Source organism: Oncorhynchus tshawytscha, linkage group LG03, assembly GCF_018296145.1.
Source record: "Oncorhynchus tshawytscha isolate Ot180627B linkage group LG03, Otsh_v2.0, whole genome shotgun sequence".
Lineage (NCBI taxonomy): Eukaryota > Metazoa > Chordata > Actinopteri > Salmoniformes > Salmonidae > Oncorhynchus > Oncorhynchus tshawytscha.
The window spans coordinates 29,797,162-29,825,125 of NC_056431.1; the positions used below are offsets into that span (position 1 = coordinate 29,797,162).

General features: G+C 41.7%; 1 protein-coding gene across 1 annotated transcript; it reads left to right on the top strand.

The window, feature by feature from the left end:
- Positions 1-343: 343 nt before the first annotated feature.
- Positions 344-27,633, top strand: ctps1b (CTP synthase 1b). The gene is made up of 18 exons (XM_024402194.2): positions 344-556; positions 9,200-9,380; positions 9,487-9,657; positions 9,847-9,947; positions 10,218-10,334; positions 10,620-10,703; positions 10,785-10,865; positions 11,023-11,174; positions 18,061-18,193; positions 18,484-18,572; positions 25,745-25,839; positions 26,040-26,102; positions 26,237-26,280; positions 26,373-26,469; positions 26,548-26,603; positions 26,777-26,873; positions 27,066-27,210; positions 27,439-27,633. Exons 2-18 carry the CDS (start codon positions 9,215-9,217, stop codon positions 27,503-27,505), a joined length of 1,758 nt encoding a protein of 585 aa, XP_024257962.1. The 5' UTR covers positions 344-556; positions 9,200-9,214; the 3' UTR covers positions 27,506-27,633.
- Positions 27,634-27,964: the final 331 nt, after the last annotated feature.

Below are 27,964 nucleotides of genomic sequence, written 5' to 3' on the forward strand. Positions count from 1 at the left end.
ATAAAACAAACAGTGAACATTGAGAGGATTACTCCGACGGAAAACTACGCTCGGCTGAGGTAGCGGTGGTGGTTAACAGAATAACAAATCTATTTACTTCCTTTTTTGTTGTTGTTGACAAGTGTTCATCGGTTGTAGTTCGAACGGTACATTTACTCGTGGCAGTACTCATGGTATTACTCACAGTTCCAATTTGGTTAATGTCAACAGAGTTACCCAGTAATCATTCTTCCTTCGATAAACGCGTGTGGGCCCTTGAACCCAGCCTTCTTTCCCTCTTTGTCGTGCCTTCTCCAAGCAAGTACCCATTTCTACCGCAAACACAACAGTGACGATGAAAGAGGTAGTGACGTTGCTCAAGTCCTGCTCATGAGTGTTTACTGTGCAGTGCGCAGCAAATTGTACACCATTTGGCTGATCTGCATGCAACGTCAACCCTTTTCACTTTGTAATATGTAAATCATTGCATTCAAATCTGCCTTGTTTTTGCGTCTGAGAAGTCTTCTTTTGTGTCAGTTTACGCCACACGTGTACCAACACAGAAGAACGTGCGCAGGCAAGTAGTAACAATATCGTGCATGACACAGAATACATGACGAATTGACTTTATATCATTACATGTGTGATCCTCATGGGGCTTGTGTGAACGATTTAATCTGTATTTGTATAATTCGGCGAGTTCAAATCGAGTAGAAGCTAGCTACGAGTTTGCTGTGCTAACTACACCAGATAGTTAGCAAGACAGCTACGTATTAGTATTATAGCTTGATCAAGTGAGGTCTACTGCTGCAATGGTAATGGACTCTCCCAGTGGTGATAAAGTCATTTTACATCGCTAGCTAGCGAGATCATGTAAGAAGTAGCGAACCTCGCTGGCTATACTTGTCATATCATGTGACTTATATTTTAGTGTATACACATAGTGTATAAACAAAACGATCGACACAGAAACGATGTGATTGCCATCAGGAATTCGCAATTCATATTCATATTCAACTGTAGTGCCATTTTTATTTCCCGCCATTGGATTTCCGCAATTGTGACAAGTTCAAACTGGGTGAACAACCCGTCTCGAGCTCCAGACAAAATAAACTACAGCCACATAGAACACTAGTAGTTAGAAGTGAACATACAAACATGAACGGTGTTCATGTAATAGAAGAGATCCAAACACTACGGTGAGTGTATTACAGCTACCATGACATGATTGAATGTTATGGTGCTTTCAAGACAACTGGGAATTCGGGAAGATTCGAGTGGTAAGGAGGTCAAATCATTACAGTGCTGTTCAGGTCGGAAGGTATGAGCTCGAGAAAGATTCCCGAGTTTCCGACTTAGAATTCCGAGTTGGATGAGTGTTGCACTATTTTTCACAGTCAAACAGATTTTTTCCCCTCCGAGTTTCCAGTTGTCTTGAACGGACAGAGGTCGGATATTTCCGAGTTCCCAGTTTAGTTTGAATGCGGCATTAGGCTAACGTTACATTGTTTAAATGAAGACTAAGATGTCGGGGGAAACGAATTGCCACGATCAATCAAACTTGTAGTGTATTATGACAACAAGTACTTTGCCATTTATATCATTCATTACTAGAGGTCGACCATTATGATTTTTCAACGCCAATGTTTTTGGAGGACCAAAAAATCCATACCGATTAATCGGCCAATTGATATATATATTTGTAATAATGACAATTACAACTATATTGAATGAACAATGAACACTTATTTTAACTTAATATAATACATAAATAAAATCTATTTAGTCTAAAATAAATAATGAAACATGTTCAATTTGGTTTAAATAATGCAAAAACACAGTGTTGGAGAAGAAAGTAAAAGTGCAATATGTGCCATGTGAAGAAGCAAACATTTAAGTTCCTTGCTCAGAACATGAGAACATGTGAAAGCTGGTGGTTCAATATTCCCAGTTCTTCAATATACCCAGCTAAAAAATTTTATGGTGTAGTTATTATAGGAATTATGACGTGTCAACTATTTCTCTCTATACCATTTGTAGTTCATAGACCTTTGACTATTGAATGTTCTTATAGGCACTTTAGTATTGCCAGCCTAATCTTGGGAGTTGATAGGCTTGAAGTTTCCTTGTGGATTGCAATGTAATCGGCATCCAAAAAGGCCAATTACAGGCCAATTCATTGTTATGAAAACTTGAAATCGGCCCTAATTAATCGGTTGATCTCTATTCATAACTCATTTGATTAATGTTTCTCCGGCCTTAAATTGCTTTAGTCCAAAGGCCGGCAGATGGCTTTCATTTCACTATGTATGCAGCCGGCAATACACTTGCATCAGTTCATAACCAAAACAATCTAATTTCAGACTGCAAAGGCGTTGATTTCCTCCTTAACTATATTTAATGGCGAGAAGGTGAGGAACATGTTAGGGATGGGCATGAGTACTCGAACAGATATCAAAACTCAATCTTTAAAGCTGCAATATGTAACTTTTTGTGCAACTCACATAGAAATGTGAGAAATGCCAAATTCACATAGAAATGTGAGTTACAGATCCTGTCATTCTAATTGAAAGTAAGTCTACACGTGCGTCCACCATCGCGAGCATGGTGATTTTGGCCATCCACACCAGATGCGATGAGGACACACAAGTTGAAATATCAAAATGAACTCTGAACCAACTATATTAATTTGGGGACAGGCCAAAATATTCATGGACATTTGGTGAGCTAGCTAGCTCATTTGTCTTGTGATTTAAACATTGAAATGCACATGTTCCATTTTTCCGAATCTTTGTATAATTTGACACATGAAATCATGTGTTCTCTAACTAATCCACAGATAAAAGGGGAAACTTACTTAGTTTCTAGTAATCACTCCCCCTTCAGCAACTAACTAAGGTGCATTACTGCCACCAACTGGACTGCTGTGTGGAACTCTGTTCATCTTTCAATCACCCATGTGGGTATATGCCCTCGACCAATGAGGAGATGGGAGAGGCGGAACTTGCAGTGCATCATGCTTCAAAAATAGAATGAAGTTCAACTTTACATGCTGACCAGACCACACATGCACGTTGATTTAGTCCCCCCACACGCATGTTGAAATATCAAAACAAACTCTGAACCAATTTTATTAATTTGGGGACAGGTCGAAAAGCATTAAACATTAAATGGCAATTTAGAGGGCTAACTTGCTGTTGCTAGCTAATTGGTCCCGGGATATAAACATTGGGTTGTTATTTTGCCTCATGCATAAGGTACTCTACTACATAAGGTACTCTACTACTCTGACAATTAATCCACAGATAAAACAGTAAACTGAATTTGTTTCTAGTCATCTCTCCTTCAGGCTTCTTCTTATTTTGACTTTATATGGCAGTTGGCAACCAACTTTAAGGTGCATTACCAGACCCGACTGGAGTGTGGAACTCTGTTCATCTTTCAATCAGCCACGTGGGGATATGCACCTAAAAACCAATGAGGAGATGGGAGAAGCAGGACTTGAGCGTGACAAATAAACTCAGCAAAAAAAGAAACGTCACTTTTTCAGGACCCAGTCTTTCAAAGATAATTCGTAAAAATCCTAATTATTCAACAGATCTTCATTGTAAAGTGTTTGAACACTGTTTTCCATGCTTGTTCAATGAACCATAAACAATTCATGAACATGCACCTGTGGAACGGTTGTGAAGACACTAACAGCTTACAGACGGTAGGCAATTAAGGTCACAGTTATGAAAACTTAAGACACTAAAGAGGCCTCTCTACTGACTCTGAAAAACACCAAAAGAAAGATATCCAGGGTCCCTGCTCATCTGCATGAATGTGCCTTAGGCATGCTGCAAGGAGGCATGAGGATTGCAGATGTGGCCAGGGCAATAAATTGCAATGTCCGTACTGTGAGACGCCTAAGACAGCGCTACAGGGAGACAGGACGAACAGCTGATCGTCCTCGCAGTGGCAGACCATGTGTAACAATACCTGCACAGGATCGGTACATCCGAACATCAAACCTGCGGGACAGGTACAGGATGGCAACAACAACTGCCCGAGTTACACCAGGAACGCACAATCCCTCCATCAGTGCTCAAACTGTCCGCAATAGGCTGAGAGGGGCTGGACTGAGGGCTTGTAGGCCTGTTGTAAGGCAGGTCCTCACCAGACATCACCAGCAACGACGTCGGCTATGGGCACAAACCCACCGTCGCTGGACCAGACAGGACTGGCAAAAAGTGCTCTTCACTGACGAGTCGCGGTTTCGTCTCACCAGGGGTGGTGGTCGGATTCACGTTTATCGTCGAAGGAATGAGCGTTACACCGAAGCCTGTACTCTGAAGCGGGATCGAGGTGGAGGGTCCGTCATGGTCTGGGGCCGTGTGCCACAGCATCATCGGACTGAGCTTGTTGTCATTGCGGGCATTTTCAACGCTGTGTGTTACAGGGAAGCCATCCTCCTCCCTCATGTGGTACCCTTCCTGCAGGCTCATCCTGACATGACCCTCCAGCATGACAATGCCACCAGGCATCGTTCTGTGCGTAATTTCCTGCCAGACAGGAATATCAGTGTTCTGCCATGGCCAGCAAAGAGCCCGGATCTCAATCCCATTGAGCATGTCTGGGACCTGTTGGATCAGAGGGTGAGGGCTATGGCCATTCCTCCCAGAAATGTCTTGGAACTTGCAAGTGCCTTGGTGGAAGAGTAGGGTAACATCTCACAGCAAGAACTGGCAAATCTGGTGCAGTCCATGAGGAGGAGATGCACTGCAGTACTTAATGCAGCTGGTCGCCACACCAGATACTGACTGTTACTTTTGATGTTGACCCCCCCTTTGTTCAGGGACACAATTCCATTTCTGCTGGTCAAATGTCTGTGGAACTTGTTCAGTTTATGTCTCAGTTGTTGAATCTTATGTTCATAGAAATATTTACACATGTTAAGTTTGCTGAAGATAAACACAGTTAACAGTGAGAGGACGTTTCTTTTTTTGGTGAGTTTAGAACCAAATTCTATTTTAGCGCCTGGCTACACAGATGCTCGCGAGCAGAGTGGGTGCATAACATGTATGTGTTCATTTATTTGTGGTCAGCATGTAAGAAGCAGTAAATCTGTTCTATGTGCGCTATTTTTATGCTTCCCGTTCTTAAGTTGAGTTTTTTTGTCTTTTACTTAGTTTTGTACTCCAGTTTCAAACAGCTGAAAATACAATATTTTTTGTTATGGAAAATATCTTTCACACTACACATTGCTTGTTTTGCCACAAACTGAAATTATTCAAACTATTATAATTTTAGCAACCAGGAAATGGCGGAGCGATTTCTGCATAGTGCATCTTTAGTCAGAGATTAAAAAATACTATGAAACTATTTGATGGAATGTGCTTTGTGGCTTGTCCCCCAAAAAATGAGTAATTCTGTCTGGAAGACAACGTTACTTTGCTATGACTCTAGTGTTCCAGTTGTACATGGTTTGCGCACCACAACAAAAAAGAAACAAAGGCAAGCATCACACAGTTCTCCCTAAATTCCCTTTCCCCTCCGTGTCTCACTCACTCAATTTCCTTTTGACCGTTCTCTCTACACCGTTGGCCACCAACCGGTTGATCTCCAAGACATTCATAGTCGATCGCCAAACATTTCTGCAAAAAAAACAACGCTGAAGTCTTGTGTTCCAATTTGTATTTTTTCGTCTAGCGCTGTGGGCGGTAGGTGCACGATTCAGCTGCCTTCTGCACCAGATAGGTGGTGTTCCCATTTTGACTCATTTAATGTGTTAGAAGGTTCAAACTCTGCCTTCCCAGTGGGACCAATGAGCAAATCAAGTGCACTATACACTACCATTCAAAAGTTTGGGGTCACTTATAAATGTCCTTGTTTTTGAAAGAAAAACACATTTTTTTGTCTATTTAAAATAACATCAAATTCATCAGAAATGTAGACATGGTTAATATTGTTAAAATTGTAAATGACTATTGTAGCTGGAAACGGCTGATTTATTAATGGAATATCTACATAGGTGTACAGAGGCCCATTATCAGCAACCATCACTCCTGTGTTCCAATGGTACTTTGTGTTAGCTAATCCAAGTTTATCAATTTAAAAGGCTAATTGATCATTAGAAAACCCTTTTGCAATTATGTTAGCACAGCTGAAAACTGTTGTTCTGATTAAAGAAGCAATACAACTGGCCTTTAGACTCGTTGAGTATCTGGAGCATCACCATTGGTTGGTTCGAATACAGACTCAAAGTGGCCAGAAACAAAGACCTTTCTTCTGAAACTCGTCAGTCTATTCTTGTTCTGAGAAATGAAGGCTATTCCATGCAAGACATTTCCCAAGAAACTGAAGATCTCGTACAATGCTGTGTACTACTCCCTTCACAGAACAGCACAAACTGTCTCTAACCAGAATAGAAAGAGGAGTGGGAGGCCCCGGTGCACAACTGAGCAAGAGGACAAGTACATTAGAGTTTGAGAAACGGACTCCTCACAAGTCCTCAACTGGCAGCTTCATTGAAAACACCAGTCTCAACGTCAACAGTGAAGAGGCGACTCCGGGGTGCTAGCCTTCTAGGCAGAGTTGCAAAGGAAAAAAAAGCCATATCTCAGACTGGCCAATAAGAAGAAAAGATTAAGATGGGCAAAAGAACACAGACACTGGACAGAGGAACTCTGCCTAGAAGGCCAGCATCCTGGAGTCGCCTCTTCACTGTTGACGTTGAGACTGATATTTTGCTTGGCATTGCACATTGTTACCTTAGGCTTGTGTGCTGCTACTCGGCCATGGAAACGCATTTCATGAAGCTACAAATGAACAGTTATTGTGCTGACGTCTCTTCCAGAGGCCGGTAGTGAGTGTTGCAACCGAGAACAGACGTTTTTTATGCCCTTCAGCCCTTGGCGGTCCCGTTCTGTGAGGTTGTGTGGCCTACCACTTTCTTAGATGTTTCCACTTCACAATTACACCACTTAAAGTTGACCGTGGAAGCTCTAGTAGGGCCGAAATGTATGAACTGGCTTGTTGGAAAGGTGCAATGTTGAAAGTCACTGAGCTTTTCAGTAAGGCCATTCTACTGACAATGTTTGTCTATAGAGATAGCATAGCTATGAGCTCGATTTTATACACCTGTCAGCAACGGGTGTGGCAGAAATAGCCGAATCCACTAATTTGAAGGGATGTCCCTTTGTGTATATATAGTGTATGTGTCACAACAATGAGTTTGGATTTGGTAATAATTGCATGCCGTCTATTTTCAATTTAGGACTTTGCAAACTGCTGGTGCCATTTAGAATTGATTAGCCTAGGCTATAACCCCCCTAAACATAGACGGGTTCCACACTGAAAATATGCAAAAGCATTATTTTGATAAAGCGTATTTTCATCAGAATCATTAAGCCTAGACCTACTCACCAAACAGATGTTGGCTAAAACTGCTTAGACTAGTATAGTAGGAGGTAGGATAGTCAAATCTTTATCTGTAGTTAGTGCTGAGCGATAAATTATTTTTGAGGTCTGTTCGTTTTCTGTTCTATTATTAAAAAATAATCCCGGTTTTTGGTTTCGTAAGATTGTTTTAAACATTAAATGCACTATCCATTTTGTGGGTTGAATGCTTTAACACAGAATAAAACAAATAATAAATGGCTCATGATGGTTAACTTCTCACTTATTAACCATAATTTATTCACATTACTTTAATAAAATATTTAAATTGTGTTTATTACATTTTGGTTTATTTGATGACTTTATTATATCATTCCAAGTCATAATCTCATTTCTATAGAGCTGCTGCTGCCTATGCTGTCTGACAAAAACACTATTTTAGTAGTTCTTCAATGTAAATAAGGCATAATTTTATGAATGCTGAGTACCAACTATCAATTACTTAGGTACCTCTCGAAATCAACCGCTCTCTATCCCTCTCGATCTGTCCACCACACAGACCGGAAAAGTAGATACGCAATGGATATTGGTCATTGTAGTTAATGAGCACGTTTTCTGTGCTAAACTAATTAATAACAAATATATAAACGCAACAAGTGTTGGTTTCATGAGCTGAAATAAAAGATCCCAGAAATGTCCTATATGCACAATTTGGTGCACAAAGTTGTTTACATCCCTGTTAGTGTGCATTTCTTTTTTGCCAAGATAGTCTATCTACCTGACAGGTGTGGCATATCAAGAAGCTGATTAAACAGCATGATTATTACCCATGTGCACCTTGTGCTGGGGACAATAAAAGGCTGTGCTAAAATGTGCAGTTTTGCCACACAACACAATGCCACAGATGTCTCAAGTTTTGAGGGAGTGTGCAATTGTCATTCTGACTGCAGGAATGTCTGCAAGAACCGCAGACCACGTGTAACCATGCCAGCCCAGGATCTCCACATCTGGCTTCTTCAACAGCGGGATCGTCTGAGACCAGCCATCCGGACCGTTGATGAAACTCGGGTTTTGCACAACTGAAGAATTTCTGCACAAACCGTCTCAGTGAAGATCATCTGCGTGCTTGTCGTCCTCATCAGGCAAATGCTCACCTTCGATAGCCAATGGCACTCTGGAGAAGTGTGCTCTTCACAGATGAATACTGGTTTCAACCGTACCGGGCAGATGGCGAGTGGTTTTAATGTTGTGAACCGAGAACCCAACTGCCACTTTGGGGCAATGGTATGGGCAGGCATAAGCTACGGACAACAAACATAATAGCATTTTATCGATGGCAAATTGAATGCGCAGACGAGATACTGAGGCACATTGTCATGCCAATCATCCTCCGCCATCATATGTTTCAGCATGATAATGCACAGCCCCATGTCGCAAGGATCTATAGACAATTCATGGAAGCAGAAAATGTCCCAGTTCTTCCATGGCCTGCATACTCACCTGACATGTCACCCATTTGAGCATGTGTGGGATGCTCTGGATCGAAGTGTTACAATTCCCGCCAGTATCTAGCAACTTTGCACAGAGGAGTGGGACAACAATCCACAGGCCACAATCAACATCCTTATCAACTCTATGCAAAGGAGATGCTGTGTGAGGCAAATGGTGGTCACACCAGATACTGACTGGTTTTCTGATCCCTGTCCCGACCTTGAGGTCACAGAAAAAAACAATTGAACCGACGTCTCAGTTGTTTTAAAAACTGTACAATAACAGACATTTCGGTTAATTGCTCAGCTCTAACCTAACATTGATTGTCATCTTCTATTTTTGTTTCTAGGTTTCACATGCCACTATGAAGTACATCTTGGTCACTGGAGGTGTCATATCTGGAATTGGCAAGGGCATCATTGCCAGTAGTGTGGGCTTAATCCTGAAGTCCTGTGGTCTGCATGTGACTGCCATCAAAATCGACCCCTACATCAACATTGATGCTGGCACCTTCTCACCTTATGAACATGGTGAGTGCATTTGGGTGGTGAGTTCTCTCAGACTAAAGCATTTAATCTGTGAGGGCTAGGCCAATGCATGCCTATCTAATTGACTTGAGCTGCATCACCCATCTAGGTGAAGTGTTTGTGTTGGACGATGGAGGTGAGGTGGACCTGGATTTAGGAAACTACGAGCGCTTCCTGGACATCAGGTTAACCAGGGACAACAACCTGACCACGGGCAAAATCTACCAGTCTGTCATCAACAAGGAGAGGAGGGGAGACTACTTGGGCAAAACTGTACAGGGTGAGCGAGAGATCAAGGGTTCTCCGCAAGGCAAGGGGCATTGGGATTAGGGCAACACCTGGAAACCTATAACATCACTCCTAGTTGTTGTGTTGATTTGTAGTCTCTCTGTAGTCCTTTTTTCTATGCTGATCTCGAGTTTCTGTGGATGCTGATTCTATTTTGCTGATGTTTTCTCTCTTATCTCAGTGGTGCCACACATCACAGATGCCATTCAGGAGTGGGTGGTGAAGCAGGCCAAGATCTCAGTGGATGACGATGGGGTGGAGCCACAAGTCTGTGTTATAGAGGTACGAGCTACAGCATAGTCAAGTTTGTCTTATTATGAGTCATTCATTATAGGCCATTGTGATTGTCCCCATGAAGTTGTTATTGGTGTCTGGTTTCAGCCAGGGATTGTTAAGCTGGGTCATATTCATTAGGGCACACTGTAGCAACACATTTCAAAATGTTGTGCAATGGAAATCGAGCAGTTCAGATAGTACCTAACCTTTTCAGATGGTTTCTTGCGTTTTTGCCTTGTGAATGTTGAGGTCTCAGGCTGTGTCCTGTTTTGACAGTTGGGAGGCACTGTGGGAGACATTGAAAGCATGCCATTTATCGAGGCCTTCAGACAGTTCCAGTTCAAGGTGAAGAGGGATAACTTCTGCAACATTCATGTCAGCTTAGTCCCACAGGTAAGAGCTTTAACACACACACGCAGAGTAAGGCTTGTTTGAAAGCCGATGTCAGCGTTGTGACAAAGCACATCTGTACCAAAAATGTCCAAAACATTGTCAGTCCTTTACTGAATTAGTACATACACACACACAATTGAATCAAAACACAGTCTCTTACATAAGCATTGTAAAACATCATGAACACTTTAACTTTGTCTCAAAAGTACATCAGTTGTGTTTCAAGTAAAAGGTTTTACAATGATGCTTAACTGAGAACTGAAATTTAATTTTGTCTGCCTTTAGCCCAGTGCCACAGGAGAACAGAAGACGAAACCCACTCAGAACAGTGTCCGAGAGCTCCGTGGACTAGGACTCTCCCCAGATCTGGTGAGTTAGATACTCCCTCATCCTTTTGCCTTGGGACTCTTGAAATTGGCTAACTATGTGTTTCTCCTAATGTATTTTCAGATCATGTGCCGCTGTGCGACACCTCTGGAGAACGCTGTCAAAGAGAAGATCTCCATGTTTTGTCACGTAGAGCCCACGCAGGTAAGGCCTTCTCTGTCCGTGATGAATTTCTGTTTTCCGTTGCGTGCCTAAATGAACAAACCAGAAAAAAGTGAATGTAACGTCAACCAGCAACATTTCATATACTTTTGAAAAAACGTAATCCGATTCTTATGCTTTTCTCTCTCCCTGTCCCCAGGTGATCTGCGTGGCAGATGTGTCGTCCATCTACAGAGTACCCCTACTACTGGAGGAGCAGGGGGTGGTGGGCTATATCTGCCAGCGGCTGGACCTGCCTATTGAGATGAGGGCCAGGAAGATGCTCACCAAGTGGAAGGAGATGTCCGACAGGTGAAGGGGACCCCTGGCCCCCAGTTGGGCAGAAATAGGCTTCTGAATGTAGCACTACTCTGCTGTAGTACAATAGTGATGGGAAACAAAGCTTCCTGAAGTATTGAGGCTTTCCAGCCCATTTACTCAATACAGCGTACACTAGTGGCAAATATCGCACGTAGTGTAGCCTTTTTCTTCAACCAAAAGCAATAGCAAACCAGTCAGTTGGTTGTGCAACTAAACAAAGCTTAGGACATCATTGATCTCGTGCCTCTGATAAAGTGATGCAGGCATCGGCACACTGCTTTCAAGTAGACTGCTCTGTGATTTCGACGCATGCCTCGGAGCTCCGGTATCAAATGTAACATCACTATAGTACAACATATGACAAGGTTACTGTGGAACTTAGATTTTTACTACATGCTGACATAGGACAAGATTCAGACTCACTTCTCAGTAGTTGGTATTCGGACTGACCTTATGCAGGTGCGTAGTGGGCTTTGCAGGTGTGGTACCCTTGCGCGCGCAGAATAAATGTAATTCAACTGCTGAAATCCCTCTCACTTGCTGGCCATCAGATTTTCTCGCGGGGTTTTCGTTCAAGAGGGTTTTCAGTACAGTTATCTAAAGCCACCCCTTTAAATGTGGTGTACATACATTTTTTTTTACAGTTAAGAATATTAGGGATCAATGAAAGAAAGCCATGTGGGCCTAAATAGACTTCTCATTTTCAGCACCAATTAATTGGTAGATGTAAAAAATATATTGGTGAATCAAAAATAGTGTTTTTTTTGTTGGTATTTTGGCATTTTAGTAGGATCCCCATTAGCTGTTGCAAAAGCAGCAGCTACTCTTCCTGGGGTCCACACAAAACATGAAACATAATACAGAATGACATAATACAGAACATCAATAGACAAGAACAGCTCAAGGACAAAACTACATACATTGATTCATCCTGAAAGTTGCCATATTCAATTGTTCAATCCATGAAATATTAGAAGGTGAAAAAAATGCACATTAGTCCTATAAATCTACCCTAATAATCCTTACTAATCATGGAACTGTGATGACAACGGTCCTGTCGGCCATTTCTGTATGGACCTCACTTTGTGCACAGGGGCAGTTTGGAACTCTGTAGTGAGTGTTGCAGAATATTTTTACACGCTAGGCACTTCAGCACTTGTTGGTCCTGTTCTGTGAGCTTGTGTGGCCTACCACTTCGCGGCTGAGCCGTTGTTACTCCTAAACCTTTCCACTTCACAATCACAGCACATACAGTTGGCCGGGGCAGCTCTAGCAGGGCAGAAATTTTACTAACTGAATTGTTGGAAAGATGGCATCCTATGACGGTGCCACGTTGAAAGTCACTGAGATCTTCAGTAAGGCCATTCTACTGCCAATGTTTGTCTATGGAGATTGCATGGCTGTATGCTCGATTTCATACACCTGTCAGCAACGGGTGTGGCTGAAATAACCTAATCCACTAATTTGAAAGGGTGTCTACATACTTCCTGCCATGTAGTGTTCGTTAGCCTAATATGATCCACTATTGCTACCGATTCTCATAAACAACGACATGAGTGTGACAGTGGAAAGAAAGGTAAACTAATGATGTGATGGAATGATGCAAAATGTAAGGAAACTAACAAGTCAGTGACATTTATACATTTGTCGTTATAACTGACGGTGGCTATCTATAGTCGTTAATTCGAGCTTCTACTTCTAAAAATGCACCTTTCCAGAAACAAGTCTATCACTGTTGCCGCTTGCTATAGACCTCCCTCTGCCCCAAGCTGTGCCCTCGATACCATATGTGAATTGATTGCCCCCCATCTATCTTCTGAGCTCGTGCTACTAGGTGACCTAAACTGGGACATGCTTAACACCCCGGCCATCCTACAATCCAAGCTTGATGTCCTCAATCACACACAAATGATCAATGAACCTTCCAGGTACAACTCCAAATCTGTAAACACGGGCACCGTCATAGATGTCATCCTAACTAACTCGCCCTCCAAATACACCTCTGCTGTTTTCAATCAAGATCTCAGCAACCACTGCCTCATTGCCTGCATCTGTAATGGGTCTGCGACCAAACGACCACCCCTCATCACTGTCAAACGCTCCCTAAAACACTTCTGCGAGCAGGCCTTTCTAATTGACCTGGCCGGGGTATCCTGGAATGACATTGACCTCATCCCGTCAGTAGATGATGACTGGCTATTCTTTAAAAGTGCCTTCCTCACCATCTTAAATAAGCATACCCCATTAAAATATTTAGAACTAGGAATAGATATAGTCCATGGTTCACTCCAGACCTGTCTGCCCTTGACCAGCACAAAAACATCCTGTGGCATTCTGCATTAGCATCGAATAGCCCCCGTGATATGCAACTTTTCAGGGAAGTTAGGAACAAATATACACAGACAGTTAGGAAAGCTAAGGCTAGCTTTTTCAAACAGAAATTTGCATCCTGTAGTACTAACTTAAAAATGTTCTGGGACACAGTAAAGTCCATGGAGAATAAGAACACCTCCTCCCAGCTGCCCACTGTTCTGAGGCAAGGAAACACTCAACACCGATAAATCCACTATAATTGAGAATTTCAATAAGCATTTCTCTACGGCTGGCCATGCTTTCCACCTGGCTACCCCTACCCCGGTCAACTGCCCGGCACCCTCCACAGCAACCCGCCAAAGCCCCCACCATTTCTCCTTTACCCAAATCCAGATAGCTGATGTTCTGAAAGAGCTGCAAAATCTGGACCCCTACAAATCAGCCGGGCTAGACAATCTGGACCCTCTCTTTCTAAAATTATATGCCGAAATTGTTGCAACCCCTAATAGTAGCTTGTTCAACATCTCTTTCGTATCGTCTGAGATTCCCAAAGATTGGAAAGCTTCCGCGGTCTTCCCCCTCTTCAAAGGGAGTGACACTGTAGACCCAAACTGCTACAGACCAATATCTATCCTACCCTGTCTTTCTAAGGTCTTCGAAAGCCAAGTTAACAAACAGATTACCGACCATTTCGAATCCCACCACACCTTCTCCGCTATGCAATCTGGTTTCAGAGCTGGTCATGGGTGCACCTCAGCCACGCTCAAGGTCCTAAACGACATCAAAACCGCCATCGATAAGAGACATTACTGTGCAGCCGTATTCATCGACCTGGCCAAGGCTTTCGACTCTGTCAATCACCACATTCTTATTGGCAGACTCGACAGCATTGGTTTCTCAAATGATTGCCTCGCCTGGTTTACCAACTACTTCTCTGATAGAGTTCAGTGTGTCAAATCGGAGGGCCTGTTGTCCGGACCTCTGGCAGTCTCTATGGGGGTGCCACAGGGTTAAATTCTCAGGCTGACTCTCTTCTCTGTATACATCAATGATGTTGCTCTTGCTGCTGGTGATTCTCTGGTACACCTCTACGCAGACGACACCATTCTGTATACTTCTGGCCCCTCTTTGGACACTGTGTTAACTAACCTCCAGACGAGCTTCAATGCCATACACCTCTCCTTCCGTGGCCTACAACTGCTCTTAAACGCAAGTAAAACTAAATGCATGCTATTCAACCGATCACTGCCCGGCTCCGACTTAGAATACGTGGACAACTACAAATACCTAGGTGTCTGGTTTAGACTGTAAACTCTCCTTCCAGACTCACGTTAAGCATTTCCAATCCAAAATTAAATCTAGAATTTGCTTCCTATACCGCAACAAAGCATCCTTCACTCATGCTTCCAAACATACCCCCGTAAAACTGACCATCCTACCGATCCTCGACTTTGGTGATGTCATCTATAAAATAGCCTCCAACACTCTACTCAACAAACTGGATGCAGTCTATCACAGTGCCATCCATTTTGTCACCAAAGCCCCATACACTACCCACCATTGCGACCTGTACTCTCTCGTTGGTTGGCCCTCGCTTCATACTCGTCGCCAAACCCACTGGCTACAGGTTATCTTCAAGTCTCTGCTAGGTAAAGCCCCGCCTTATCTCAGCTCACTGGTCACCATAGCAGCACCCACTCGTAGCACGCGCTCCAGCAGGTATATCTCACTGGTCACCCCAAAGCCAATTCCTCCTTTGGTCGTCTTTCCGTCCAGTTCTCTGCTGCCAATGACTGGAACGAACTGCAAAAATCTCTGAAGCTGGAGATTCACATCTCCCTCACTAGCTTTAAGCACCAGCTGTCAGAGCAGCTCACATATCACTGCACCTGTACATACCATCCCCATACAGTATTTATTTATTTATCTTGCTCCTTTGCACCCCAATAATTCTATTTGCACATTCATCTTCTGCACATCTACCATTCCAGTGTTTAATTGCTATATTGTAATTACTTCGCCACCATGGCCTATTTATTGCCTTAACTCCCTTATCTTACCTCATTTGCACTCACTGTATATCGACTTTTTGTTTTCTTTTGTTCTACTGTCTTATTGACTATGTTTTGTTTTTTCCATGTGTAACTCTGTGTTGTTGTATGTGTCGAATTGCTATGCTTTATCTTGGCCAGGTCGCAGTTGCAAATGAGAACTTGTTCTCAACTAGCCTACCTGGTTAAATAAAGGTGAAATAAAATATATTTAACACTATACAAATTGTTTTTTTAAAAAGACAGTAAAAAGTCCGGGCAAATAATTAAACATTCTAGAAATCATAAATCAACTCTAGGTTTCGCGCTATACTGTCATTGGTGCAGAAGCCTATAGCTTGGGTCTCCAAATTTCATCTGAAGTTATAAGGCCAGCATTTCATATACAGTGGGGCAAAAAATATTTAGTCAGCCACCAATTGTGCAAGTTCTCCCACTTAAAAAGATGAGAGGCCTGTAATTTTCATCATAGGTACACTACAACTATGACAGACAAAATGAGAAAAAAATCCCCAAAATCTCATTGTAGGATTTTTAATGAATTTATTTGCAAATTATGGTGGAAAATAAGTATTTGGTCACCTACAAACAAGCAATATTTCTGGCTCTCACAGACCCCTTCTTTAAGAGGCTCCTCTGTCTCCCACTCGTTACCTGTATTAATGGCACCTGTTTGAACTTGTTATCAGTATAAAAGACACCTGTTCACAACCTCAAACAGTCACACTCCAAACTCCACTATGGCCAGGACCAAAGAGCTGTCAAAGGACACCAGAAACAAAATTGTAGACCTGCACCAGGCTGGGAAGACTGAATCTGCAATATGCAAGCAGCCTGGTTTGAAGAAATCAACTGTGGGAGCAATTATTAGGAAATGGAAGACATACAAGACCATGATAATCTCCCTCGATCTGGGGCTCCACGCAAGATCTCACCCCGTGGGGTCAAAATGATCACAAGAGCGGTGAGCAAAAATCCCAGAACCACACGGGGGGACCTAGTGAATGACCTGCAGAGAGCTGGGACCAAAGTAACAAAGTCTACCATCAGCAAGGGCATTGAAGATGAAAATTGGCTGGGTCATTCAGCATGACAATGATCCCAAACACACCGCCCGGGCAACGAAGGAGTGGCTTCGTAAGAAGCATTTCAAGGTCCTGGAGTGGCCTAGCCAGTCTCCAGATCTCAACCCCATAGAAAATCTTTGGAGGGAGTTGAAAGTCCGTGTTGCCCAGCAACAGCCCCAAAACATCACTGCTCTAGAGGAGATCTGCATGGAGGAATGGGCCAAAATACCAGCAACAGTGTGTGAAAACCTTCTGAAGACTTACAGAAAACGTTTGACCTCTGTCATTGTCAACAAAGGGTATACAACAAAGTATTGAGAAACTTTTGTTTTTGACCAAATACTTATTTTTCACCATAATTTGCAAATAAATTCATTAAAAATCCTACAATGTGATTTTTCTGGATTTTTTTCTAATTTTGTCTGTCATAGTTGAAGTGTACCTATGATGAAAATTACAGGCCTCTCATCTTTTTAAGTGGGAGGACTTGCACAATTAGTGGCTGACAATACTTTTTTGCCCCACTGTAGGTCACTTTGGAAAAGGTGATATATTGATTTGCTTCAGTTTGCTGCCATTTTTGTATTTATTGTGGATCTCCATTAGCTGCTGCCAAGGCAGCAAATAAAATACAATTTTATTGGTTGCATACAGATATTTAGCAACAGCTACTCTTCCTAGGGTCCAGCAAAATTAAGGCGGCTATACAATTTTTAAAACATTACAATACGTTTCACAACACATTAAGTGTGTGCCCTCAGGCCACTATTCTACTTCCACAAATCTACAACACAAAATCCATGCGTGCATGTGTGTATATTGCGTATGTTATCGTGTGTCTGTGTGTGTGTTTCAATATGACTGGGTTCAGATTTGTCAATACAGTCACCAGCGATCATAAGTTAAAATAGATCTAAAACAATATTGTAATTTATATTTACGATCCCCTCATCCAAACAACGTACATGTTTACCTAGCTCTTATCAATTTGGAAATTACAGTGCATGGAGAATGTTGATATTTCTATCTGATAAAATAAAGTAGATGTTCACCTTGGAACTGACAAGTTGCTCGACCTTATTCATCATTTCATCGTGCCTAAAGGTGGTGGAATTATGAGGGAATTAAGTCAAGGTCAGAATACTGTTAGACACACCTCTGCCGCACCTTAATTACTTTGATCTCCACCCAAAGTGAAAAGCGGTTGAATAGCATGCTATTCTCATGCTTTAGTTCAAGGTCAGAGTGCGCGTATAGGGAGAAGTGCATAAAAAGGGAATTATGTTCCATTTATGCACAATTAACTTGGGTTGGAATTTCCCCATACTGTATTGGGAGTCTCACCCTGGTTTGATTGAGTATTTACCATGTTTTAGTCTAAAATATATATTGACTTGATACCCCAGGGTCCTCGGAACATGTTGGAACTAAACTGTCTCCTCTCAGGTCTGACCGACTCCTGGAACATGTGTCCATCGCCCTGGTAGGGAAGTACACAAAGTTCTCTGACTCATATGCCTCTGTCATCAAGGCCCTGGAGCACTCAGCCCTCGCCATCAACCACAAACTAGAGATCAAGGTATGGAACACAGTCACATTCACCCATGCTCCCTCTTTGGAGCGACTGCAGGTCCCTACGCACAGCATCTGTGTGTAGGAAGAGACGACTCTGCTTACATCGGTGGCATTGATGTTATCTTTTGTGCTAACCAAACCTTGCTTGTCCTTAGACGAGGATTATGAGAAGCTCTGTTCTAATGGACTGTGTTAAATATGGCCTTATTTGTTGTTATAATAAAAATGACGATTACTGTATGTCATGTTCTTATGCCACCCACCTCCCACTAACCCTCAGTCTTCCTCTTGCAGTTCATCGACTCTGCAGACCTAGAGCCAAATACACTGCAGGAGGAGCCTGTGAAGTACCACGAGGCCTGGCAGAAACTCTGCAGTGCTGAGTGAGTCTACAGCAAAATACCTACAATGAGTATACAAAACATTAAAAACACCTGCTCTTTTCATAACATAGGCTGACCAAGTGAAAGCTGTGATGCGTTATTGATGTTGTTAAATCCACTTCAAACAGTGTAGATGGGGAGGAGACAGGTTAAGGAAGGGTTATTTTTAAGCCTTGAGACAGTTGAGACATGGATTGTGTATGTGTGTATTGTTGGATTCTGGAGTAAACTTTGAACATTTGTTATATTCAGAGTATAGGAACATTAGTTACACAAGAGACATGAGGGGTGCCATGATGAAGCTTGGGAGGGGCTGAGTGCAGGGAAAACAATTGCATGTGACAGTGTTGATAAGGGGAGAGACTGTTGAAGGCTCATTTACGTGTAGTAGCAGTATCAATATGGAGAGAGGTTGGTTTATGCCCTATGGGGAGAGGGAGACATGAGAGATGATGCGGGTTATCAATAATAGTGATATTTGAGGATGTACTGGAATAGGACATTAAGTCATCCGTATTCTCCAGTAATACATTTTCAGACGCTATGGTATCGGTTCTAATACAAGGTATTAAGTGCCGTGACCAATTAATTATTATCCGGGGAAGTGTGTAGCGCTAACCGGAGAGTTTATGGAATAATAACTATTGATATGTCGACAAACGGCTCCGATTCTCCCTGTAGAACAGAGCTAGGGATTTTAATGAAGCCATGGAGGCTCTGAAAGAAGCGCACAAGCATTCTACCAATTCGGCTGGAATATGGGACAAATTGAGAAAATGAGATAAAATTGGACAACATTTTCCTGCTGACGGAGAATTCAAAACAAATAATGACTTCAGGGAGGCAATTATGACTTGGCACAAAGGCATAAAACCAGAATCAAAAGCTCAATATACCAGCGTTTTGATGTCAGCATTCTATCAACAAAAAGTGCATCACGATAAACCCGGAATGAGTACCAGAACTCTGCCACAGAAAGACGTAACGGGAGTGTATTGATAGAATTTGCAGTTCTGCTTTGGTGGCAGGTTTGAACCCTGTGATCAAAACGGTAATTGCAGGGGTAGTAGATTTAATTCAAGACGATGTTTTGAGAGTGGAATATAGCTCTGCTAACCTTGCCGACGTGCGAGGGGTTAATAGGGCCATAGAGAAAAGCACTAACTATAGTTTCAATGGCCTCTTGGCCATTGAAGACAATGAAACGTATAGCGGAAATGCATCACAGCGTAGGGAGATCGAGTCCTGTTTAAGGTGTGGGGCTATTGGTCATTGGAAAAGGGAGTGTAAAGTGGGTATGGAACCTGCTGTATTCGTAGAAAATGCTGCCAGGCAAGCGTTTGCATCGTTTTGAAAACGGCAACAACAAATACTCTGGAAAGTAGCAGGAATGGCACTTTCACCTAGCGGTGTATAGTCTCTGTTCGATCAATTAGTGGTTCGTAGAGATTACAGTTTCTATATGATGGAAGACGTATGAGATCACATTTTACCTAACTTTTTAGTAGAGGCCAGGGTTCAAATATAGCGGTTTCCTTACGACGGGAAATGGGCTAAATTTGCCACAGGAAAATGTATTTGGGGTTGAAGAATCTAGGTGAAATGCCAGGGGAATGAATTCTAAAGGTAACACATTTAAAATATATTGCCAAACACTTGCAAACTCAGAAAGCCTTGTTTTGTTTTTTTATATCATGAGACATTTTGTGGTTTTATTTTAAAAATATATTTACGTTTTATGTCGTCCTTATTTTGGAAAAGATTTCTAGAATGGTTGAAAGGGTGGAGGAGTCACGAGGTATTGGTATAGGGGTTATCAAACCTAAAATGAACTTTTCATTTTTTCATGTGTTGAGGTGGTTATGGAGAATCATGGGGAAAAGAACAGTGAATCATTAGACTCGGTGGCGAGATAATGTTGCCTTGTCTAAGGGTAGTACATGCTAAATAAAGGATGGGGTGGATTAAAACAAACATTTGATGATTGGAGAAAGGACAGTGGATTTACAAATAACAGGTTTGGTTTATAATTAATACTATTGAGCTGCTGATTAAAATGTAGCACAGTGAATGCTAACTAAATGTACACTCTTTTCCAGAAGAGGGGGTTTTGTTATTTTTCGTTGGAAGGTCCTGGAGATTGTGAGGGGAGTGCAGTTAGTGATATTTGGCAGTTTTAGGTATTAACGTATCTGGATTAAGCCCTAACCGAGTTCCAGATAATAAGTGAGGCCTGTTCATGTGTGTTCTGGACCTACGGTTCACCAGCACACACCATTTACTGGTTACGAATGTGCGTCAGTGGTGTGTTGATACTGTGGGATTTATTGGATGGGGTCTATTCAACTCGGTTAAATTGGGTTTGCAGAAGGATGGACATGTTTTGAAAGGTATTTAAATTGTTTCTGAAGGACAGGGAAAGAAAAGGCAGAGGAAACATTTTAAATGGGGTCGAATGCCCTGTATCCTAAAATGTCTTATGAAGTCTGATCAACCTCTGTAGAAATGATCGAAATGGGGATTTAATTATAAAATGAATGAGAAACACCAGTCTCTATCAAAACTGTACCATTACTTTAGGAGATTATTATTATTTCCGTAGGGAGTTATAAAGAGTTGTAATTCTAAGTTGATTAGTTATTCTAATTAGTTTATTTTTGATTTAACATATTGTTTTTGAATCACGTGTTCGACGGGGTAAATTACCAGTTCCCAGAGGAAAATATATGTTATAAGGGATGACAGTGACTTCAAATATGTATTGCTCATTTCATTTTGTGTTTTTGTTTCGATACAAATTTCACCAGATTGGGATACTGGAGTATGGAATTCTGCGAGGGGTTAGGGTGCTAACTTCATGATTTGGTAACTCTTCCGAGAGGTCGCCAGCTGAATAAGGGTGTATGGACTGATTTAGAAAATGGTTTTAGCAGTAACACGTATGTTATGCTTTTTGACATTTTTCGTAGATATAATGTTATTAAGAAATGCTTGTCTGGATTTCCTGAAACAGAAATTAAATTAACTAAACTGTTGTTTTGATCTGTGCTTTTTTGAGGTTATCATGGAAGGTGACGTCGTACCGTGCCTTAATGCATGGTGGGAATAATTTGGCCACAAACAATGTGTGCGAACCTCAAAACCCTCCCTAACCGTCTGAAGAAAGAGCGACAAAGGCGTGCAATGCGACAGTGACTTTTAACACTCCTGAGTCCGAGCCATAAACCGGGGCCGTAGTGCTGAGAGCGCGTGTGGAGTGAGCGTGGAGAGAGAGAGAGCGGCTCAGGTGAGAGACTCATGTACGTGGGAGAAACGTATGTATCTACTTGGATATTAAAATCGGGACGTTATCAAGGGCCATAAAATGTGACAGGTAAAAGTTACAGTGGGGCAAAAAAGTATTTTGTCAGCCATCAATTGTGCAAGTTAACAATGAGAGAAAAAATCCAGAAAATCACATTGTAGGATTTTTAATGAATTTATTTGCAAATGAAAATAAGTATTTGGTCACCTACAAACAAGCAAGATTTCTGGCTCTCACAGACCTGTAACTTCTTCTTTAAGAGGCTCCTCTGTCCTCCACTCGTTACCTGTATTAATGGCACCTGTTTGAACTTATCAGTATAAAAGACACCTGTCCACAACCTCAAACAGTCACACTCCAAACTCCACTATGGCCAAGACCAAAGAGCTTTCAAAGGACACCAGAAATAAAATTGTAGACCTGCACCAGGCTGGGAAGACTGAATCTGCAATAGGTAAGCAGCTTGGTTTGAAGAAATCAACTGTGGGAGCAATTATTAGGAAATGGAAGACATACACGACCACTGATAATCTCCCTCGATCTGGGGCTCCACGCAAGATCTCACCCCGTGGGGTCAAAATGATCACAAGAACGATGAGCAAAAATCCCAGAACCACACTGGGGGACCTAGTGAATGACCTGCAGAGAGCTGGGACCAAAGTAACAAAGCCTACCATCAGTAACACACTACGCCGCCAGGGACTCAAATCCTGCAGTGCCAGACGTGTCCCCCTGCTTAAGCCAGTACATGTCCAGGCCCGTCTGAAGTTTGCTAGAGAGCATTTGGATGATCCAGAAGAAGATTGGGGGAATGTCATATGGTCAGATGAAACCAAAATATAACTTTTTGGTAAATACCATTTCATATTTTTAACAAGAGTAATAGTTAGTATATTACATTTACGCAAATCATGAATGCTTTAAAAAAATATATTTATTACTTTCCAAATAAATGTTATATTTCCTTGGAAATACATGGTTAGCCATGAGAAAGACCCTCTCTCTCTGTGACAGCGGGAGAGGCGTGGTAGGCTGGGTTGGGTTGTGTGGGGTGGTTGCTCTCCTGTAGATGAATTAAGCAGCAGAGTATCTGCTGGCCATCCAACTTTGCAATTCACATAGAAATACATCACCTACAACAGCCTTTGCCGTGTAGATTCGAGAAATGATCTATATATTGCATTTATTTCTGGAAAACTATATCTAAATGCGGTGCCTCAGATGAAATAAGCCGCAGTTCTTCATTCATTATCAATGGAGAAAGCTCAAAACTGCGGAGGACAGAGAAGGATGGTGGGATTTGTGTGAAGCATAAACACAATCAGAGGTTTAAGCACTCGCCGTAATCAGCAGGTTAGGAAGAGTACACAACCATTCTGAGGCACTCTGCCACAAATGTGCTTTGATCTCTTTTTATCTTTTCTAGCTCCAAACAGCGTGGTGGCGAGTCAATCTGCAAGTCTAATCTAGGCGAGCAGTGAGGAGCGCACATAACAATACAGGCTCCAGACATCACAAGCCAGCTAAAAGAAACCCATGAAACAAACAAGTTACACACACTCATAACTTCTTATGGCCTGGGGGCAGTATTTCGATGTCTGGATGAGAAACGTGCCCAAAGTAAACTGCCTGTTACTCAGGCCCAGAAGCTAGGATATGCATATAATGGTAGATTTGGATAGAAAACACTCTAAAGTTTCCAAAACTGTTAAAATAATGTCTGTGAGTATAACAGAACTGATATGGCAGGCGAAGACCTGAGGAAAATCCATCCAGGAAGCGGGATTTTTTTGATGTGGGTAGTTTTCAATTAAATGCCTATTGAGTATCTAATGGGTTTAGGACCCAGATTGCAGTTCTTATGGCTTCCACTAGATGTCAACAGTCTTTAGACATTGTTTCAGGCTTGTTTTCTGAAAAATGAAGAAGAAGGAGACCTTTCTGTCAGTGGACTGTAGAATCATTTAGTGTGCTGGTTTGCGTGCGTGATCGAGTGCGTGCCCTTCGTTGTTTTTCCTTTCTATTGAATACGTTATTGTCCAGTTGAAATATTATCGATTATTTAGACATTTGGCAACCTGAGGATTAATTATAAACATCGTTTGATGTGTTTCGACAAACTTTACCAGTACTGTTATGATGTATTCGTCTGCATGTTTTGATTGCCATTGAGCCAGTGGATTACTGAACAAAACGCACCAACAAAACAGAGTTTTTGGGATATAAAGAGGGACGTTTTCTAACAAAACAAACATTTATTGTGTAGCTGGGACTCTTGTGACTGCAACCAGATGAAGATCTTCAAAGGTAAGTGATTCATTTTATCGCTATTTCTGACTTTCGTGACTCCTCTACTCCTCTACTTTTCCTCTACTTGGAAAATGTTTGTATGCTTTTGTAAGCGGGGAGCTGTCCTCAGATAATCGCATAGTATTCCAGTAACCGCCGACGTTCCTCTGCACTGCCACGCACAATTTGATTGGCTGCTGTCCGATTCAAACTGTAATCCGTTAAATGAAGAGTTGATGCGCTGCACACTTTTTTAATAGCATAATTTTTTATATTTCGGCTTGGGGAGGATATCAAGTCAGGTCGAGTCATAAGGCTCAAGTCCAAGTCATGAGTCATTGGTGTTAAAGTCAGTCGAGTTGCAAGTCATCATATTTGTGATTCGAGTCTGATCAGAATTTGTGATGGAACTGTAAAGAGTGACATACAGAATAAGCGTTCCATCTGACATGGAACAAGACAGCAGATTCAACTGGAATGGCATTTTGTTGTGTGATGAGAGATGGAAATAAAATTGTGTATGGTGTGGTCATAGAACAGAGGCCATAAGTCTCTTGAGTTTGTAAACCTCACGGTGGAGTTTGTTTTATCATTGTTCGTTCATATCTAATCATGTATTATCTTTTATGTTTGATTCATGTTTTTTTTAGCATTGTTTGTTCATTTACAAGTAATTTACAAGTTTTGTCAATTGAACAGTAGGACACCATTGTTCAAAAAGAGGGACTGTTGGATTCTGGAGTAAACTTTGAACATTGTTATACTCAGAGTATAGGAACATTAGTTACACAAGAGACATGAGGGGTGCCATAATGTAGCTTGGGAGGGGCTGACTGCAGGGAAAATAATTGCATGTGACGGTATTGATAAGGGGAGAAACCACTGAAGGCTCATATCACTTAGTTCCCTGCTTAGCAAGAATGATGCAATGTTTAGAGATGAGGAGGAGACTCCACCCAAAGTGGGGTATGAATACCACCTCTGGGGAAGCCATTTCTTGGTCTGAATACAGATGTGTCGACCCTTTGGGAAGAATTAAACTTTTTCAAGCTTCTTTAGTGTCCGTGAGTGATTTACTAAAAAAATATGCGAACTTAACAGTATGAATGAGCAAGACAAAATATGTAAGTGCCTTTTGAACAGGGAATGGTAGTAGGTGCCTGACACACTGTTTTGTGTCAAGAACTGCAACTCTGCTGGTTTTTTCATGCTCCAAAGTTTCCTGTGTGTATCAAGAATGGTCCACCCAAAGGACACCCAGACAACTTTTTTCTTAACTGTGTTGTTGGTTAAGGGTTCGTAAGTAAGCATTTCACTGTAAGGTCTACATGTGTTGTGTTCCCTTTAGAAAGCTTTCGACACCTTGTAGAGTCCATGCCCTGACGAATTGAGACTATTCTGAGGGCAAAAGGAGGGGGGGGGGAGTGCAACTCAATATAATAGGCTGCTTGACACCATAAATCCCACAGCATTTACATGAGCATTGTGAATACATTTTTTTCCTGTGGAATTGTAACCCTAAGCCAAGGGAGCTGTGTTCTCCTGTCAGTGAAGGATCAATGTTGTCTCATACACACAGTGGTGTCTTGGTACCTGGAGGCTTCGGTGTACGGGGGACAGAGGGGAAAATCCAGGCTATCAGCTGGGCAAGGAAAAAGAAAAAGCCATTTTTAGGTAAGATGTATTTAAGCATTAATGAAATACAAATGAATCAATAGTATTGCCATGTATCATGCGTCAGTTTAGCATGTTTTGTTAAATGGAAATGATATTGTGTATGTCACTCTTTATAGTTCCATCAGAACTTCTGATCAGACTAGTTCAGCCTGACTTTTTTTAATTGCACACATTTAATCCCAATTGTCTTTTTGCAGGGGTATGTTTGGGCATGCAGTTGGCAGTGTGTGAATTTGCCCGCAATGTTCTTGGCTGGCAAGGTAATATTTGAATCAGTAATCGTTATATCCTTGAGGTGTATGTTGCGTAATTCCAGAATGTTCATAAGTTAAATGTTCAACTCTCAAACCTTATAATGGAACTGAAATACGTATTCCTTTTTTTTTTATAACAGATGCAAACTCTACTGAATTCCACCCAGAATCTAAACACCCTGTGGTAGGTGTGCCATAGTAATCATGTCCTTCTCTGCCACTTCTCACTAAGTTTTGGCTCACGAACATTGTGATATTCTGGTCCTTTTTTGACAGGTGATTGACATGCCAGAACACAACCCTGGGCAGATGGGTGGGACTATGAGGTTGGGGAAGAGGCGGACCATCTTCAAATCCAACACCAGCATTTTGAGTGAGTGCTAATCTTGGCAAAACCACATAGGGTTTGGTGTGTTATAATGGTTGATAATATTCAGTATTTCTTTTTCAGGAAAGCTGTATGGTGATGCTGAATATGTTGACGAGAGGCATCGTCATCGTTTTGAGGTAGTAGAGCTGAATCGAGTCTTGATGTGTATATTTGCGTTCCATTTTTAAAGTACATTTTACATGACATGTTACTTGGAAGACAATCCATTTGACAATCCATTTGAAGTGTTACATGTATTACATTCTAAGTGTGGATGGGATGAATTGATGGGAGCTCTCTGTCCTCTTAGGTGAACCCTGAGCTGAAGCACCACTTTGAGGAGAGGGGCTTCCATTTTGTCGGCCAAGACGTAGAGGGAGAGAGGATGGAGGTCATTGAGCTGGATGGTGAGTTAACTATTTATTGTTAAATAGTGCGTTATCACTTCATAAAGTACTTTCTTGACTGAATTGAACAAAAAAATTAACACAATTTGTAGGGGTATCAAATGTAATGACAGTTGTAGCTATGCCAACCGAAATGTATATGTCCGTAGTATCCATCTCAAACTGATCATCTTCCCACCTGTGTTGTTTCAGATCATGCCTATTTTGTTGGAGTGCAGTACCACCCAGAGTTCACTTCTCGTCCCATCAAGCCCTCGCCCCCCTACTTTGGCCTCCTGCTGGCTGCAGCAGGGAAACTCCAGAGCTACCTACAGAAAGGTTGTCGCCTCTCACCACGGTAAGACCACGCAGATCATTGTATTTCTCATAATTTCCTTTTACTCCATCAGATGGAGGCAAGCAAGATGAGTGGCATTTGGTCTGGCGTAAAGGGGAATGGAAAAAATTTACCCGGCCAGTATTGGATTTTTGTAATGCTATACCTAGTTTATATCTCTGACTTATCATATCATCCTGAAAAAGTATTATGGATGTATATACTGTAACTCTGTCCCTTGTGTTACAGAGACACATACAGTGACCGCAGCGACAGCAGCTCTCCAGACTCTGAGATCGCTGAACTGAAATTCTAGGAATTACCAGTTACATGCACCTGTTACTCTGTTGATGCTGGTACTACTGTTATAGTTCACTTCACCTGTTTGAACTCAATACACAGCCTCCGCTCATCTACCTGACAATAAATACTTTTTTTCTGTCACCCAACGGAAGATCTCGTTACTGAGAAAAGTAGCTCTCTGAAATGATGCAGGAAACTAAAATGGCTAGATTTTTGACTATTTTAAACAATTGAATTGAACAATTGAATGCAACATATCGGCATTACAATGCCCCCCTTTTTAAAATGGTATTTTTCAAACTGAAACTTTGTCCAAGAACACTAAGAAACAACAGTGTGAATACAGTTTGATAATATGTAAATGTAGTAAGAGATGTATGTGCTTGTCAATTTCCCTCAGAAAAAAACACCCAGCGAGGTGTTATTGAATAAAACAGTGATGCACTAATAAATGGAAGATGTAAATAAAAAA

Excerpts from the sequence above, each read along its gene's own strand:
- ctps1b (XM_024402194.2), top strand. The coding sequence starts at position 9,215 with ATGAAGTACATCTTGGTCACTGGAGGTGTCATATCTGGAATTGGCAAG. Across the intron at positions 10,704-10,784 it reads TAGGACTCTCCCCAGATCTG|ATCATGTGCCGCTGTGCGAC; the intron begins GTGAGTTAGATA and ends ATGTATTTTCAG. Across the intron at positions 18,573-25,744 it reads CAGAAACTCTGCAGTGCTGA|TGGTGTCTTGGTACCTGGAG; the intron begins GTGAGTCTACAG and ends TCATACACACAG.